The sequence below is a fragment of the Somniosus microcephalus genome, chromosome 34 (genome assembly GCF_052327205.1).
Source record: "Somniosus microcephalus isolate GS21.2 chromosome 34, FLI_Smic_1.0, whole genome shotgun sequence".
NCBI lineage: Eukaryota > Metazoa > Chordata > Chondrichthyes > Squaliformes > Somniosidae > Somniosus > Somniosus microcephalus.
This window is the reverse complement of record NC_141020.1, coordinates 24,175,530-24,194,648: the sequence shown is the minus strand read 5'-3', so window position 1 is coordinate 24,194,648 and position 19,119 is coordinate 24,175,530. Positions and strand designations below refer to the sequence as shown.

General features: G+C 48.6%; 1 protein-coding gene across 1 annotated transcript; it reads right to left on the bottom strand.

Moving 5' to 3' along the window:
* Positions 1 to 14,131: 14,131 nt before the first annotated feature.
* Positions 14,132 to 18,871, bottom strand: LOC147096883 (maestro heat-like repeat-containing protein family member 1). The gene has a single exon (XM_085973144.1). It carries the CDS (start codon positions 18,869 to 18,871, stop codon positions 14,132 to 14,134), a length of 4,740 nt encoding a protein of 1,579 aa, XP_085829270.1.
* Between the last annotated feature and the right edge of the window lie 248 nt (positions 18,872 to 19,119).

Here is a 19,119-nt window from a genome sequence, read left to right as displayed (position 1 = left end):
GCACTGTTGCAGATTACTGCTGCCTGCAGCGAAGCTGGACTGCCTCCTGCTTCTGGTCCCTTGCAGCTTATGGCTGCTGATTGGGGGCCCCTGTGTTCAGTCCCCTCCCGGGCTCGGGAGATTGCTCTCTGTGGCAGGTACCCTGGTGACCATCTTTTCTTGGGCTTGTGGACCCACTGAGACTTTCTGAGGGGTGTCTCTGTGGGGGAAATGTTGGCTGGTGGACCCTAAGCCTGAGTCACAGCCCTAGCTGGCTGGGAACCTTCTCCCCCTGGTGCAAACAGCCCGGAATGTATAATATACCTGGCAGCCTGCCGGTACTCTGGGTTTTTCTCCCTTTCCCTACCCACTCCTGTGCTGGGGGCAGGTATTGCCTCACCACCCGCTGCTGATGGCTGAAAAACTTCCTCTCCAGGTCCAAAACCTGGTACAGGCTCCCCTGCAAGAGGGATTGCTATCCCTGCTACCCCAGGGTCCCACATCATCGGGGGGACCACTCTAGAAGCGGGCTGGGAAGCTTGCTCCTTCAAGCAGGTGACTGCGCCTGCGCGAATCTCCTCCCCGGAATCCCTCAGCAGAGGCTGTGAAGCCTCTAGCTTCAAACAGGCGATTGCGCCTGCACGGGAAAACTGATGAGGAGCCGCTGTGGTCCCGCCGGCAACTGCGCCTGCGCGAACAATCTCTTTAAAGGGCTGGGGAATTGCTACACTAGCACAGGCAACCACGCCTGCGCGTTCGATTTCGTTGAAAAAGATAGGAAGAACCGCTGGGTCTTCCAAGCAGGCTACTGCGCCTGCGTGTATAGATTGGGAAGCGGGGACCTTTAAACGGCCGACTGCGCCTGCGCGCTCAGCCTTACAGTGGACAGGAGCCACTGGGGGTTCCAAGTTCGCGACGGAGCCTGCGCGAACCTGGTGTTGGCAAACCTCTCCCCTCAGGCGCGCGACTGCGCCTGCGCGGGAAAACGGAAGAGGAGCTGCTGGGGGTACAGGCTGGGGAACCGCGCTTGCGCGAGCAGTCTCTGTGAATGGATTGGCAGCAGCCTGCAGATTTCTAATCTCAGGTTGCTGTTTCTTTGTTTCTGAGCCACATAACTTGTTCAAAGTTAAACTTTGGCCAAAACTTAGGTTCCACTGGGGCAGGGAAGTGTCCCAATTTGTGGGCTGGACAACTTTTTGCTGGAAACAAGCCACAGCGCCTGTCTTTGCAGGCTGTGAACTTGAACTTGTCTTGTCAGGTTTATACAATTTTCCTGATTTTCCCTGTGTCCCATCCCTGCCTGTAATCGCTGCCACTGGCCCGGACTCATATAAGGTGCCTGCACGTGCCCCCTCCTTGGCCAGCCTATCGGCCAGTCATTGTGGGGAGGCAGAGGTGGGCGAGGGTGCTGCAGCACCACTGATGGCTGCTACCTTTCCCTGATTGGTCAGGAGAGACCGCATTGCCTCCAGTAGCGACTCGGCTGAGGCGGGACAAGTTCCTGTCTCTACCCTTTGAGTTGGGGCTGCGGGGGTCCCGGCTTTATCGTCTCTCCCAGGATTTTTACAATCCCTGCGCCAGTGGCCCTCCTCCCCGCACTTGTAACAAGTGACCTTGTTCTGGGAGGGATGGCTCCCCTCCTGGCACCACTCTTTCTTATATTGAGCCCCAGGTTTAACCTCATGGACCTTACCCTTTTGCTGGGGGGTCTCACTATTCCTCCCATTCCTATATGCTACTGTGAGCTGCCGGATTACAGTCTCTTCAGTTGCTAGGGGGTCTCGGGGGTCAAATCAAGTATCAGCTTTTACTTTTATCTGGGGTAGGCAATGGGACACCAAGCAACGAAGCCATTGGGTCCGCTGCCTTTCATTCAGATGTGCCCTATTTTGTCCCCCTGTACACGTGCTGTTGTAGACTGGCCACAGCCTGTCTGCAAATGCTTGTGGGGTCTCCCCTTCCTTCTGCAGGGTTTTCCTTACGCGATCGAATGGATTGCCGTCGTTCGCACCCATGGCTTCCAGTATTTCCTCCTTCAGGTCCTCAAAACCCTTCTGCCCTCTCTTCGCCTCATCTCAAAGGGTCTGATAGAGCTTGCTATCCACAGAGAAAAGCAACATTTTGGCTTTCTCTTCATCATCACAGCCATTAACACCGGCTGCCTCTCCTACTTGTTGGAAGTGCATTGAGGGGTCTCCCTTTTCAGAGAGCATGGGAATATGTTTCATCAGACCTTTGAGCTGTTGGGTATCATAGGGTACCAGATAAGTATGCTGAACAGCCCCTGGGTTATTATCGCTCACGGGCGGGCCATACCTCCGATGTCGGAGGGGATACACTGGTCCTGGTCCCCGCCTGCCTAGCGGGACCTGCTGGCATTCTCCTACCACCCCATTGTCCACCCCTTCTTGCTGCCAGAGCTGCTCAAAACCCAGAGCTGTGGGCTGCTGTCTTGGGATCTCTAATTCCCTAGCCAGCTTTTCCCTGGGTGTTGCCTGTGGGGCGGTTTGATTTGGGCTGCTGGTAAAATCCGGCTGACCTGCCTTCAGGCCGATCAGGCAAATCATCCCCCTTGCTCCTTTTAAAGCCATGTTAAGGTTTTCTATCTCTGCCCGACAGGGGCCATGATCTGCTTCACTAAACCTTTGGCCGCAGGCCAGCTTATAAGCTGCTGTAACTTCTGAGATGAGGCGGACATTCTCTTCCCGCAGTCTCATCTCGCTATCTCTGGCCTCAGTGGCTTCCTGCATAAGGCGCTCTATCTCTGCCTGGCATTTTTCCAACTCTGACTCCTGATTCTTGGCCTCTGTCACCTGCTCCTGCTTCCTCATCTCACCCTTCTTAACCCAGCCACCTATGCTATAATAGGTCAGCTTACACGCTGCCGCTAACATCTGCAGGGCTACCCACAGACTGAAAGCAAGAAAGGCAAAAGCTGATGCTTTCTCCAGATCCAGACCACCTATCACATCAAGAACTGCCCATATCCTGCTGCGGTCGCCAATTTGTAGGGGGGCATCTTTTTGGGGTTTACGGTAATTTACCTGCCTTTACCTGGTTTACGGTCATTTACCTGGTCAAGCACCCTTTTTGTTTCACAGACTGAGACCAATACCAAACAGCGGTTTCGAATCGCTAAAACCACCCTTCCAGTTCTGACTGGAGGACTTATAATTAATGATATATATTAAAACGGACAACTGGTCTGGATGTGAGAAAGTCAAACTTTATTAAACTAAAGAAAACTACACCACACGATTTTAGTAATCACTGTACAATTGCTTAAACGGGGGAAGACAGATGGCAAAACGAGGGATAAATGGCTACAATGTTAATTAAACAATCTTAGCAATCTCCCTTAAATTACCACCCCCCTTTAACTCCTTACTAGACTGCCTTGCTGAGGAGTCAGAAACCTGCTCACCTGTGGTCCAAGGAAGTAAGAGAGAGATAACTTCTCAGGAGCTATCTTTATATCCTGCCAGCTCCTGCTGTTTGGCGCTGAAAGGGTCTGTGTGCAAATTGGCACCCAAAAGTTCGAATACACAAGAGAAAGGCTATGATTGGCTGATTCAGAGTGGTTTGAATGTGTCTACGTTCTGGGGCCGAAATGTTCCCGCCCACATCTGGAGTTTAATGGGTGATTCAAAAACCCATTCATTCCTTATCAAAGTCCTTTCCGTAGTTTCGATGTGTCCCATTATGTGTAAGTGGTGTTGAATGGGGTTGGATTTCTGTGTAAACAGAAGCCCCTTTGTCCTGCGGTCAGTCTCAAGTGGTTTAATCCCTTATGTCAACATCCTGCAGTTTCAATAAATAAACATCGATTGTCAGCAGGGAAGGGAAATCCCCTTTGATTGACAGAATCTGACTGTCACTGCTTGATCCTCCCACTCTACACAGACACTTCGAGCTTCTTTCTTTTGTCTTTTGGCCATGCCTTTCTGACGGCCATTTTCAAACCTCTTTGCAATATACACAGTTCAAAACTCAGAGGTACCATTTTAATCTTAAAGTCCTGATGTTGTCCAAGAGTTCTGGGTATGCTTTTAAAACATTGTCCAACCCAGAGGCAATTCAAATCACACAATTCTTCGTCCACGATGTGGACCAATATTTTCCGATCTTCAGAGATTTAGGGAATTTTTGCAAACCCCTACAGTTTAGCTTTCTGCTTGTGACCGGAAGGCACGTCTGCCCGGACCGTGACCTGGTCCCTGGGTTGCTGGGCCCGTACCGGTAAGTCGGTAGAGTCCGCGTCGTCTTGATCGTCCTGTGGAGGCCTGGGAATATCATGACTCTGGGTGCGGGTCCCCACAGGCGCAGAGCTGGCCTCATCCTGGGTCATAGCCGGAGATTGTCCAGCATCCTGATTTCGGGTGGCCAGCCTACGGGGAGCATTCGGCTCCCTGAGTTGATCCGGTAGCACTGCCGGCAGATCCCTCAATGTCCCAGGTAGGGCGTCATCTTCATAGGGGTGCAGAGTGTTGACATCATTGTCGTGGGATCCTTCATCATTCAGGCCCGTGTGACTGGTTGGACAGGGAGCCAGGTCTCTGAGCGAGACGGTGGACTCCCGGCCATCGGGGTACCGCACGTGCGCATACGTGGGGTTTACCTCCGTTAACTCTACCTCGTCAACGAGAGGGTTGTTCTTGGCAGACCGGATGAACCTCCGTAGTAGCACAGGGCCTGGAGCCACCAACCATGATGGTAGAGATGTCCCATGTGTAGAGCGACGCCGGAACTTGAAGAATCACTCATGAGGTGTGACATTAGTGGATGTGGAGAGAAGAGACCTGATAGAGTGTAACACGTCGGGGAGCACAGTTTCCCACTACTGGTCTGTTAGGTTGCGTGACCTCAGTGCCAGACGGACAGCGTTCCAGATGATGGCATTGTATCGTTCAACCTGTCTATTGCCGATTGGGTGATATGGTGTCGTCTTACTCAAGGTGATTCCCCGTTGGGAGAGATAACTTTTAAGTTCACTCGACATAAAGGAGGGACCCTGAACCGTGTGGATAAAATTGGCCGTCCCGCAAAGGGAAAAGACCTGATCGAGGCATTTAATTACCGTAGAGGTAAGCATATTAGGACAGGGGAATGCAAAGGGAAAGCATGAATACTTGTCTACCATCGTAAGTAGGTAGGTGTTCCACATTGATGAAGGCAATGGCCCTTTAAAGTCTACGCTGAGCCTCTGCATAGGCTGCATTGTATGTATGAGTAAGTCATCTGATGGACGGAAGAATTATGGTTTCAATTCTGCACAAATCCTACAGGAGGAGCATGTTTTCTTTACGTCCTCCGTTGAGAATGGTAGATTTTTGGAATGCACAAAGTGCAACATACGGGTAACGCCAGGATGGCATAAGTCCATATGCAGATCCGCCAGAGTTGACGTTGACATTGAAGAGCAAAATGCCCGTGTGAAGGTATCTGGGGCCACATTCTGTTTGCCGGGTCGGTAACGGATAGTATATCCAAAGGCGGCCAGCTCCATCCTCCAGAGTTGAATTTTATTATTTTTGATTTTCGTGCGCTTCCGGTTATCCAACATGAAGGCCACGGAGCGCTGGTCAGTTATGAGCGTGAAATGATGCCGAGGAATAAATGACTCCATTGGCGTACAGCCTTGATGATGGCTGTAGCCTCCTTCTCGACGGGGGCGGTAATGGAGCTCGCTACCCTGTAAGGTTCTGGATAGGAATGCCACGGGTCGACCACCTTGATTCAAGGTAGCCGAGATCACCACCTCCGATGCATCGCATTTGACCACAAAAGGAAGGTTTTCGTCAATGGAGCGAAGCGTGGCTTTCTCCAGCTGTCGTTTGAGGAGGTTGAAGGCAGAAATAGCCATTGCTTCCAATGGAAAAGACTTTGCATGAAGGAGGGGCAGTATTTTATCGGAGAAGTGAGGTATCCACTTTGCGTAATAAGCAAACATGCCAAGTGCCCGACGAAGAGAGCTGAGATTTGTAGGGGGAGGGAGCTCCTGAAGTGGATGAAGTCACTCTGAGTCCAGTTTAATAACACTGTTGCCCACCCAGTAGCCGAGAATGTTCACTGATGGCACCGATTTCACCGATTTGGATTCGTTTAATGTTAAGTGGCGACAATGGAGAATGTCAAAAAATCTCTGAAGATTGGCGTCATGCTCCTTTTGATCATGGCCGGCAATAGTGATATTGTCTAAATACGGAAAGGTATCCGTCAAGTTCTCTTGCCGGACTAGGCCATCCATTGCCCGTTGGAAGACAGCCACCCCATTGGTGACCCCAAATGGAAGGCGATGAAACTGATAAAGCCGACCATTGGCCTCAAAGGCCGTATACTTTTTGTCAGAGTCTTTCAGCGGTACCTGATGGTATGCGCTCTTTAAATCGATGGTTGAAAATACCTTGTATTTGGCGTGGTAATGGGTAGGCATCCAGATATTGATTAATAGTCTGCGAATAATCAATACACAGACGTTTCTTATATAGTTTTAAAGGTTTTTTCACAACGACAACTTGAGCCCGCCAGGGAGATGAACACGGCTCGATAATACTGTCAGCTAAAAGGCGAGAGATTTCTGCCTCGACAAATGCTTGGTCGTCTTGGCTAAAGCGCCGTGATTTGGTGGCTATGGGTTTACAGCGGGGGGAGAGATTGGCAAACAGAGAGGGCTCACCGAGTAAGGCCGCCAACAGCACACAAAACGGCACCATAGAAATGGTAAGCCCTGGCTTTGACCCTCCAAACTCAAAAGTGAGTCTTTTGTGCTGCTTCTGGAAGTCCTGTCCCAGAAGCACATCGCTACATAAGCTTTCGAGTACTCCGAGATGGGTGGAGGGATACGTGCGACCATTGAGGATGAGGTTGACAAGACAGAAGCCAGAGGAATTGGTGGTCAGAGTCGTCAGAGCCATTGCAATCTCCCTGTCCGAGGGATAAATGGGCAGTTTTAACCTGCTGACAGTCTGCTTACTAATGAAGCTGTCAGAGCTGCAGGAGTCGATTAGCCCGCTTAGAGTGTGCCCATTTACTGAAACCTTCGTGGCTGCATGGGACAAACTTTGGGGAAAAACAGCTGTGATGGGAGGAGGGGTAATTTTTCCTTCGCCAGCTGTACCCTTAGCAGTGGTTCTTGTGGGAGGAACAGCTCCATAGATAGCAGCTGTGAAGCTAACAGGAGCTCTCGACCGGTATACTTTAGAGGAGCGGCCTTTCTTGTTAGCAGAGGCCCGTGACTGGCATACCTTGGAAAAGTGTCCTTTCTTGTTGCAATGATTGCAGGTCGCATTACGAGCCGGGCAAAATTTTCTGTAATGGAACGTACCTCCACAAAAGAAACACTTTCTTCCTGATTGCCAGGATGCTGCTAGGGCAGGGTCGTCATCAGCAAAGGCCTCTAGGGTAGGGTCGTCGTCCGTTAGAGTAGAGTCATCATCAGCGGGGCCATCCACCCGAGACCTATCGAAAGACTTATTAAAGGTGATAGCCGCTGCCCGTGCACGTGGTGGGAGATAAGTGTCTGCATTCTTCTTGGCCAAGTCCAGGGAACACGCCTGGTCATAAGCAGCCCGTAAATTGAGGGTTTTATTTTCCAGCAGGCGCTGACGTATAAAAGGGGACGCAATCCCATTGATGAAGGAATCGCAGATTAGTTCCTCTTGATACCGTTCAGCTGTAACCGCTTTAAGGTTACAATCATTGCTGAGCCTGCGAAGTTTCTGGAGGAATTAATCGAGTGATTCCCCAGGCTGCTGCCGAGTTGTGGCCAGTAGGTGTCGAGCAAAGATTTCATTCGGGGACTTGACATATAGCTGCTGCAAAATTTGGATAGTAGCGTCGTAGTCTATACAGTCCTCAATATAATCATACACATGAGGGGATACATAGTTAATAAGCATTCGTAACTTATTAGAGGCACCCGCCCCACATTCTTCAAGAAAGTTGCTAAAGGTACGAAACCAATGCTTCCATACCTTCGCTGCCGCAGGTGCATTCGTGTCCAGGTCGGGACGAGCGGGTCTAAGGAGTTTTTCCATGATGGATCAGTTTCTTGCCCAATTTCCTTTCTGTGGTTCGAGTTGCAGCTGGTTGTTCTGAATCACCCAAAGCGTGGAGGTGATAACAAGTCAATTAAATTGACGTAATAAAGACTCACTACGCACTTGGTTGTACATAAAGCAAGGCTTTAATCGACTTGTAACAAAACATGGAGGTCTAGTTAGTAGTCACTAGCTTACTGTTTGCAGATTGTCTCTGGCCAAGTTGGGCCCACGCCCGAGTATTTATACTCCTCGGACGGCGCCCTCAGCTAGCCGTTCAGTAGTACTTCCTGAGTTACTTCTAGTAGAAGTTGCGATTTATGACACCATTCATGGGTGGGTCTGTAAGGGGGGGTAAACCTGTTCACTGGTTTAAGGTAATTTACCTGGCCAGCAGCCTTTGCCTCTGAGCTCTGACCAATTCCAACCTTTTACCTGGTTTACAGTAATTCACCTGGTCAGCAGTCTTTTTGCTGCTGCACTCTAAACCAATTTACAAACAGCGGTTTCGAATCGCTACCCCTCCTTCAGTTCTGAGTGGAGGAACTTATAATTAATGATATTAAAACGGACAAGTGGTTTGGATGAAAGAAACAGGTTTTATTACCTAAATAAACTACAATCCAAAGAATAAACTATACCACACGAACACAGTAATTACAGTAAAACTATATAACAGGGGGTTGCAGATGGCGAAAATGAGGGATACAAAGGCTACAATGTTACTTAAACAATCTTAGCAATTCCCTTAAATCACCACCCCAAACTCCTGCTAGGTTGCCTTGTTGAGGAGTCAGAACACCCTGCTCATCTGTGGTCCAGCGAAGTAGAAGAAGAGAGAGATAGCTTCTCAGCAGCTATCTTTATAACATGTGAGCTCCTGCCATTCTGCTTTGCAAGGGCTGTGTGCAAAATTCCCTGCCCAAAGGGTCCAATACACAAGAGAAAGCTGTGATTGGCTAACTCAAAATGGTTGGACTGGGTTAGAGTCTTCCGGAGCTCCCTGGGCTGAAACAAAAGGGAAATACAACTGCTCTATTGTCCAGAATGCTAGGTGATTTCGACCCATTCAATTCTTAAACGGATCCCATTCAAGATGCAAAAGTCTCTTCTGCAGTTTAGATGTATCCACTCGATATACAAACAAATGCTAATAGCATTCAATTGCTTTGTAAACAAAGCATTGTCCTGGGGTAACGTTTTGTAAACAGGCATCGATTGTCCTGCTGCTGGGGGGGGGGGTGCAGACACCCATTTGATTGGTTCCATTGAACCTTACTTCCAGACACAGAAAGCTGCCCTTTGTCTTCGGCCATGTGGTATGACAGCCATTTTTATCCCTGGAAATTTAAAAGCACAACGCCCAGGGATTCTTTAATCAAAAAAATTAATCTTCAGAACTGTAAATTATTGCGAATTCTTACAGTCCGCCCTTGGATACTTCCAGCTTGCTTGTAGTATCCTCTTGAAGAAATGAGCAATAATTTCTGACCCCTCACAAACAACCATCCCCTGTATTTACCTAATAGCTATCTGCCACTGATCCCCGTCCCATCTATTCCCCTTAAATTCAAGAAAAAAACCATGGTATGGTAGGCATCTTACAGATACTTCAGTTTTCAATAAGGGGTCTCATACCCCTACACGCTTGTAAAATTATACAATGTAAACCAAATTTACAATCACCTTTTTTACATCATAACTTATTACAAAATGTTGCAATCTTAGTTACACAATGTAATCAAAATGACCCCAAGCGCGGAGAGGGTCCTACGCCTCTGCTCAACTTGGGGCTGCAACACAAAATACAAAAAATCATTAAACAACATGCTTAAATGAATCCCGATCATCACATGCTGATGATGGGTCGCGAAATTCGAGTGGGCATTGCTCCTCCCACTCGGCCAGTAAAAGTACCTTCCACCCCCCTTTGATCCTGTTAAACTTTAAAACAGGCAGAATGGATTTACAGACCAGCCTGCTCCGCCAGCCCCGAGCCATTCCCTTGTCCCTGTGTGGAGGCGGGGTACCCCTCCTGTTTAAAATATACCTTAGCACAGACCGAGACCAGGGAGCATGGGACCGTGATTCCCAGTCTTTCCCCCTCCCGTCTACCCTCGACTGGCTGTAGAAAATGATGGGTGCCTGTGTGGCGGCTCTCCCTGGCCCCACACTGATCCGGCCACCCACTCATCCTTCCCAGCCACACTTACCCTCACTTTGCCCGTGGGCCCCCGGGTGAGTTCTTCCCTTCCCTGAACGCACCCACGTGACTCTTGGGTCTCCCCCTCCTCTATACGCTCTTTCCCGGGCCATCACCACCCACCCCTGGGGAACGCGTCCCTATCACAAGGCGCCCGCGCTTCCCCATCGTGACTCCTCAAGAGCGAGGTCTCTCGCAAGTGAACTTCGGTCATGATAGTGCTGGGTTGGGGGCCGTGCCCCACCCAGCTGGGGCCATCTCCTCCCCATAGGAGGAGTAGGCAAGTTCCTCCGGACCCTGTCTGGTTTTTCCCGAAGATCGCTGCGGGGTCTCCTGGATTTGTCCAGTGGCGAGATGATCCCCAACCTTCTGTCTCCATATCTTCATTCGATGCCCAGCTTGGGCTGGGCAAACATGGCTGCTTCATTTTCCAATCTCCTGCAAAAACTTAAAAGGACATGCAGCCAGGTCTCACTGACCTGCTGCCTTAGGTGGAGACATGGTCGGGTCCCTTGGCCTCAGACCAAAATACAAACATTCGGCACACATGTAAACTTAAACTCTTTAAACTTAAGGCTAGTTATATGAAACTAAAATTTACACCTTAAAGCAAGCTATATACACACACATAGCTATAATACAAATGCCGCCCGTCTGGATGGCCAGGCTAATTTCTGGCCCCGTCGCAGATTGCCACTGGCTGCAGCGAAGCTGGACTGCCTCCTGTCTCTGGTCCCTCGCAGGTTATAGCTGTTGAGTGGGGGCCTCTGTTCTCTGGCTTTTCCCTGGCTCGGGAGACCACCCTACTCCACTGTAAAGTGGGTGACCATGCTTTCTTAGGCTGGGGCACCCGCTGAGACCTTCTGAAGGGTGTCTCTATGGGGGAAACTTTGGCTGGTGGACCCTGAGCTTGGGTCACAGCCCCAGCTGGCTGGGAACCTTCTCCCCCATGTCCAAATAGCCCGCACTGTATAATGTATCTGGCAGCCTGCCGGTGCAAATCTCTCTCTGGGTTTGTCTGCTCTTCCCTGCCCACTCCTGTGCTGGGGGCAGGTATACTCTCACCACCCGCTGCTGGTGGCTGGAAATTTTCCTCCCCATGTTTAAAACCTGGTGTCAGCTCCCCCCGCTATGTCTCCTGCAAGAGGGATTGCTATCCCTGCCCCCCCAGGGTCCCACATCATGAGGGGGGACCACTCTAGAAGCTGGCTGAGAAGCTGGTCCCTTTGAACAGGCCACAGTGCCTGCCTTTACAGGCGGTGAACTTGAACTTGCATGGACAGCAAACTCATGTTCCCTCACCCAGGTGGCTTTAACAGGGGAATTTTGGACCTGCCTTTTTTCTGGGGCCAAAAGTATCCCCTGTGTGCCTCCCTTGTCCCGGATTTCTGCTACTGGACCTGCTCTACAGGGGTCCCAGAACTCTCCTTCCCTGTTCCCTGGCTTAAACAGCTTACTCTGAACATGAATGGCTCCTCCCCCCACACAAGCCACAGTGCTTGCCTGTGAACTCGAACTTGCTGTGGGCTGAGGATTCCTATTCTCAGGCTCACTCCTCACGGGTGGACCGTACCTCCGTTGTTGGAGGGGGTACACTGGTCCTGGTCCCCACCTGCCTAGCGGGACCTGCTGGTGTTCTCCTACCACCCCATTGTCCACCCCTCCTTGCTGCCAGAGCTCCTCAAGACTCGGAGCTGTGGGCTGCGGTCTTGGGGTCTCTAATTCCCAATCCAGCACCGTTCTGGGTGCTGCCTGTGGGATGGTTCTACTTGGGCTGCCAGTAAAGTCCAGCTGACCTGCCTTCGGGCTGATCAGACAAATCATCCCCTTTGATGCCTTTAAAGCCATGTGAATACCCCATCTGTACTCACGCGTTGGGACCGGAATTACTGGCCCAATGCTTTCCATGAAGGCTCTAGTTTTGGTAGGAAGAATGAGGAGAGGCAATATAAACTAAAAGGTACAATTCTAAAGGGGGTGCCCTACAGGGGCCATGATCTGCTTGACTAAACCTTAGGGTGCAGGCCAGCTTATAAGCTGCCTTTCCTTCCCTAAACTTCTCCTCCTGCTCTGTCTCTTCTGAGGTGAGGCAGGCATTCACTTCCCGCAGTCTCATCTCGCTCCTCTTTACTCCTATAATTTGGTACTTTAGGAATTCTATCTTGTTCCTTGCATGGCTTTTTCCCTCGCTAGCTTCTTGGGTGAGGTGTGCGATTTCCTCCCGTAGCCTCATCTCACAGTCCCTTGCCTCTGTGACTTCCTGCACAAGGCGCTCTATAAATGCCTGGCATTTCGTGACCTCTAGTGTGAGGCATGCATTCTCCCGCACCTTCATTCCACTAGCTCTGGCCTCATACACCTCTCTGAGGCGTTCTACCTCCGCCTGGCATTTTTCAAGCTGGGGCTCCCGATTCTTGGCCTCTTCAACCTCCTCCTGCACCCTCTTCTCACCCTTCTTAACCCAACCACCTATACCATGATAGGTCAGCCTACACACTGCTGCTAACATCCGCAGGGCTACCCACATACTGAAAACAACGAGAAAAACTATAGCTGATGCTTTCTTCAGATCCAGACCACTTATTAAATCAAAAACTGCTTCGACTCCTACCTGGCTCGCCATTTGTAAGGGGGGGCTTCTGTTCACTGGTTTAAGGTAATTTACCTGGCCAGCAGCCTTTGCCTCTGAGCTCTGACCAATTCCAACCTTTTACCTGGTTTACGGTAATTCACCTGGTCAGCAGTCTTTTTGCTGCTGCACTCTAAACCAATTGACAAACAGCGGTTTCGAATCGCTACCCCTCCTTCAGTTCTGAGTGGAGGAACTTATAATTAATGATATTAAAACGGACAAGTGGTTTGGATGAGAGAAACAAGTTTTATTACCTAAATAAACTACAATCCAAAGAATAAACTATACCACACGAACACAGTAATTACAGTAAAACTATATAACAGGGGGTTGCAGACGGCGAAAACGAGGGATACAATGGCTACAATGTTACTTAAACAATCTTAGCAATTCCCTTAAATCACCACCCCAAACTCCTGCTAGGTTGCCTTGTTGAGGAGTCAGAACACCCTGCTCACCTGTGGCCCAGTGAAGTAGAAAAAGAGAGAGATAGCTTCTCAGCAGCTATCTTTATACCTGGTGAGCTCCTGCCATTCTGCCTTGTAAGGGCTGTACGCAAAATTCCCCGCCCAAAGGGTCCAATACACAAAAGAAAGCTGTAATTGGCTAACTCAAAGTGGTTGGACTGGGTTAGAGTCTTCCGGAGCTCCCTGGGCTGAAACAAAAGGGAAATACAACTGCTCTATTGTCCAGAATGCTTGGTGATTTAGACCCATTCAATTCTTAAACGGATCCCATTCAAGATACAAAAGTCTCTTCTGCAGTTTAGATGTATCCACTCGATATACAAACAAATGCTAATAGCATTCAATTGCTTTGTAAACAAAGCATTGTCCTGTGGAAATGTTTTGTAAACAGGCATCGATTGTCCTGCTGCTGGGGGGGTGCGGACACCCATTTGATTGGTTCCGTTGAACCTTACTTCCAGACACAGAAAGCTGCCCTTTGTCTTCAGCCATGTGGTATGACAGCCATTTTTATCCCTGGACATTTAAAAGCACAACGACCAGGGATTCTTTAATCAAAAAAATTAATCTTCAGAACTGTAAATTATTGCGAATTCTTACAGGTCAGCCCGACCCACGCCGGTATAAAGGGTGGAGAACATTGGGACCATTCAGGGAGGTGCACATGTCCATTTCAATGATGCACAGGCCCTGATCCTTCCACACCCTCCCCTCCTTTTGGCCATTTTCGATATACGAATTCCTCTACTTCAGACTCATTTCCAAACACAATACAAACAAGTCCCTTACAATAATTTTGTTCTAATGGTATCTAATACATGTAAAGGTATCGTAACACCTTGGCTGCTTTCGTTCTGACATCTTGCACATGATCTGACAGCAAGGCAATAATCTCGTCACAAGTCTGACCTGCAGACTTTGATATGTAAAAATACGATGGTGCATTGTCCATGAGGAAACCGAGGAACGTCACTGCGTTTCCTCTGATCTGAGGTAGCACATTCCTGAAGAAGATGGAACACCTACATATGTACAAGGTGATCTGGTTGGGGAAGTCTGTGACAATATGCCTGGAGATTTTGCTTAAATAGTCCTCATAATCCAGGGTGGTCTCCTCCAAGGAAAGCTCTTGAAACATCTTGCAAATGTTTTCAGACTCCATTACTGGACCATAGGAATGCAGCACAGATTTGCAGACTTTGATGACTTCATTGCTCTCATCGTTGAGATGCAGCAGCAAACTGATCAAGGTGTAGCTGGTGTGCTCCTTTATTGGAGGGTAAACTTCCACAGTCCCCAATCTGATCAGCTTCCCAAGAACATTAAACGCTGCAGCTCTCCCTTTCTCATGTTGATGTTCAAAGTAAGGCTGAACTGCCAGTGCTACATCGCCAAGAATGGGATTTGTATAATCCTCCTGGAGCTGATCTAGAACTTTGGACATGCTCGACATTGCCTCAGCAGCAATGAGATTCTTGGGTTCAGACTTCTCGTCAATCACAGATATCATTGTGGACAACAGTTTGACGCAGTGTTTGTCTATCTGTTGAGAAGCTCCGATTGCAGCGTTTCCCAAACCTTGTAGAGCGAGCCATTGGACAATAAGGGACTCATCACTTAAGCATAGAAACAAACTCACTAGAAGAGTATCCGTCAGCAACAAGTCCGACACCACTGAATGAGTTAAAAGCTCCCCAAAGAAGGCAGCTATTGTGATTCTCAGACTCTCCCCTATGTTGACAAGGAAAGGAGTGAGTTGCTCCACAATGCTGATCAGATGAGGGGCAGCACACACGGTCAATGTGCTTGCCAGCAGTGTAACCCCCTCATGGTGCTTTCTTGGACTCACGATGAGGTCCCATCCTCCCATTTCTCTCATGATGGTATCATCGCCCTTTGCCTGTGTCAGGACAGCTCGAAGTATCTCAGCTGAGTAATGGCAAGCGTCAGCATCATTCAGCTTCAGAGTCGGGAGCAAGGTGTTCCCACCCTTTGGAATTCTCAGAAAGTTGGTAGGAAACCGAGCCCAGACACTGAAGCTGAGATGAATCAGAAGGGTGCTGATGAACTGGGGGTATAGAATGTTTATCACGTCCCCTGATTCAGGCTTTCGTACCACTTCACGAAGAGCACAGAGCACGGCTAAAGGCTGCTGAGTTGATGAATCTTTTGTGTCTCTGACACGGGAATCTCTGCCGCCATCATACAATGACTTTAAGTTGCCCAGTAGGTAGTTGGTTGCGGCTGTGGCTTGTGCATTATCTGACAGTAGTGATCTCCATATGTCACTAATGTACCTGTCAGGTGGACTAGGGTAAGTGAGGAGAGTGGACAAAACTGCTGGCATATGGTGTGACGCCAGAATGGAGATCGAATGCGTCACTGCATTTGTCACCTGTGGCTCAGTAATTGAGCACAAGTGACTGCACAATACTTTGATTGTTCCCCGAATGTTAGCAAGGGCGGCTCCACGTTCGGCAATGAGGACATTTGTGATAATAGAAGCTGTGCAGGAAATGTTCCGCTGCTTGTCTGTTAGCCCTTTAAAGATGGTGAAGAGTAGAGTGTTCAGCTGATCATGGTTTATACACTTAGATAGAACTTTACCAACATCAGTGCACGTTTGAAAGAGGGCCTGGCTGGTAAGTTGGTTTAACCCGCCTTTGATGGCTTTCAGATGCTCCACTTCCTTATCTTGATGACCCACAGGAAACCCTTCGAGGTGTAACTGGATATAAAGCAATCCATACAGGCTTTCAATGGCCGCCTCCCTTACAACTTGCGATGGATCTGCACATTGAAGCCCCACACATCCAATAATAGTCACCAAGTTATGGGATGGCACCTTATTGCTAACATTCAGTTTCTCCAGGTAAAACATCACCAGCTGTAAAGTAGTCTTCATTGCCTTTTCTCGCTCATGGCCCTTTATGGATTGGATCCCAGTCTCCATGTTCTTGAATATAGAATGAAGCCCATCAGGAGACAAATCCAAAAGTAAACATTCCTCCAGAAGATTCTGCAGAGAGGCCATTGTCTCAGTGTGAAGCTTCTGTCTCTCTGCCATGTCCATGTTGGTACTTTCATTGGCACTGCTGGTCTCCAAATCTGGTAAGCTGAAGACACTATTCCAACAGATGCTAATTAGTTCGCTGTTGCTGTTCATTGAAGGCTCCAGTTTTATGAGGGATGCACAGGCATCCATGGCAGACTTTCGAAGGGAAGTGGTCATTGTCTCTGCTGGCTCGGCCGCGATCAGCTCCTGCATGCAGTTCAGCAATTCTGTCTTTCTGGTCAAAGTGTAGGGGGCGTGTTCTTCACTGGGTTCGATAGCTTTGGCCAACAGTGTAACCGTTTTGATCAAACTTAACTTCAGTGTTAAGTCCTTCACCTTAGATTTCAGTCCAAAAATCTTGGTGTTAAAAAGGCACAGCACATTGTGCAGAATGTCGGTCTCTATTCTGGGCAGAATGAGGTCCCGAGGACAACGTGACATAATCTGTCCATAGCATAAAATGAGCATGCTTTTAATATTTATTTTTTGATTGTCACCTTGGTGCTTAATAAGGTTGAAGGATCTTGGTGTCTTTGAACTGTTGAACTTGATGAAACCTTTCAGTGTGATGAGCGTGGTGTCTAAGTGGGTTACAGCACAGTCTCCAATTCCAGCAGCTACCCTGTCTCTCTCTAAATCTTCATTGTGCTGGACACTCTGTAGCATCTCCTGAAGAACTTGTTTGAAGATTTCTTTTTGCTTGGTCAGTCGGAGCACTCTGCCTAAACACCTGTACAGAAAACCCCTCTCTATTGGAGACAGGTGAAAGGTGTGAATGCAGTTGGTCATTTCTTCAATTAGCTGGACCATCCACACCTCATCTGCGATTGCCTCCAGCGTCTGGGACAAAACCCCCAACAGTTTCTCTTCCCACTCCTTCTGGAGATTGGACTGCTCTGAATTCTCCCACAGAATGTTCACTAAAATTGGGAGTTCCTTGTCCCAGACTCTCACTGCTGCTGGGTGGATGTTCATTCCCAGGATATGTAGTAAGCTCAGAGCAGGAGCACCTCTGCCTTTTCCATGGCGTAGAGAAGAAGACACAGTCAATAGCCGCGTCAGTAGTCTACGAGGCTCAGGGAGATTTGAATGGTCCTCACAATTAACAACAAATGTTATTGTCCCAGCTTCCAGTTTCTTTATTCCAAGGTATACTAAGGAACCGCAGACTGTAGAAAAGGCGTCAGTGTACTTTACTGGGATCACAAACTCCAGTAGGTAGGACCAGAGGACATCACCAATCGGTAAAGAAACCGTCATCAGTTTCATCAATCCCTCACACAGTCTCCTTAAATCATTCTCCGTAGTCACATCCGCCATTACATTGCAGAGCTCCTCTTTGCTTTGTCTGTTCTCCTCGTTCTCCTCGGTGGGCACAGCACACTGTTGGATGATAAATTCCACCAGTTCCTTTCCTCCCTCTAGCTGCAAGTAATTGTGACTGGCCATAGTATATATTACCTGCGCAAGTAGTCCCTTCACTCTGTTATTCTTAGTTAAAAATGGTAGTTGTACGCAAGTCAGAATCTGATTCTTCTGACTTTCCATGTTTGAAGGGACAGTATCGAGAAGGTACTTCAGTACGGCCAGTGCCCCAAGTTGAATTTGGTCATTGTCAATTGCCAGTTGCATCTGAAGGAACTCCAGTATCTGGCTTGTAAAGGTCGGAGCTAGAACTCCGAAGCAGCAAAGGATTTCATTTAGCTGCTTCTCAGAAAAGGGGTCGGTGGGGTGTTCCATCACAATACAGATCTTGTTCTGTAAATTGATCAGCAGACTCTGCAGTTGGGGCACTAGTACATCACTGTTCCTCTCTATGGCAGTGCGCAGTATACTGCACAGACTCTTAGTGACACAAGGATCAGGAGAGGTTTCCTGGTACATGGAGAGAATGGTTGGAATTAAGTTGGGGAGCTCCTTCTCTAGTTTTTCATCGGGTAGTAAATGGATAATCTTGTCTACTGCTTCTACCACTGCTGTGCTCACCTTGGGCTCTTTTGTGGGCAGCCATGAATTAAAAAGTAGGTCATAAGCCATAGAAATCTCACAGAAGAATATCTTCTTCTTCAGTCTAGGTTTTGGGGTTCTCTCTGTGTTTGTCAGGTATTCTTGAATGCTGTCACTAAAAAGACCCCATGCAACACAGAGAGTCCTTTTCATTTCCCCATCGGTTACTCTATGCAGCATGGGAAGCATGTTTTTCAAGACCGGCTTGAGTCGAGGTACCGTGCAATGAACGTTTGCTCTACACAGCCTTGCCAGTGTCAGCACCACGTAGAAATGCAGTTGGGTCCATGGTTGGCACACTGACTGTATCTGCTTGAAAATGGGAATGGGAAACCTGGCTCCCAGACTAACCAGGAGGCTACTTGTCGCTTCCTGATGTTGAATACTCACAGGCTCCGATCTGGTCATGTCCGCCAAAGCCAAGTTGGTCAGTTTTTTAGCCAACGGTTGGCGTAAGTGTTCAAGGTTGTCCTTTACTATCAACGTCATTGCCGTTAGTGAGGCAGAGCATTGTACCGATGGCAGTTTGTTTCTGGTAAGATACCTACGACAGAATGAAAGTACGATTTCATGATTGCTACTTCCTAGTTTTCGCAGTGACTCCGATAATCTAATTTGAACAAATTCATCTTCATCGAAAAGCAAGTTCATAATCATGCTCATCGAATGTTCCATTCTGTTAGTCACCATTCCGACACTTCTCTCCTCTGACAGTAAATGTGTTTGTTTATGGTTAA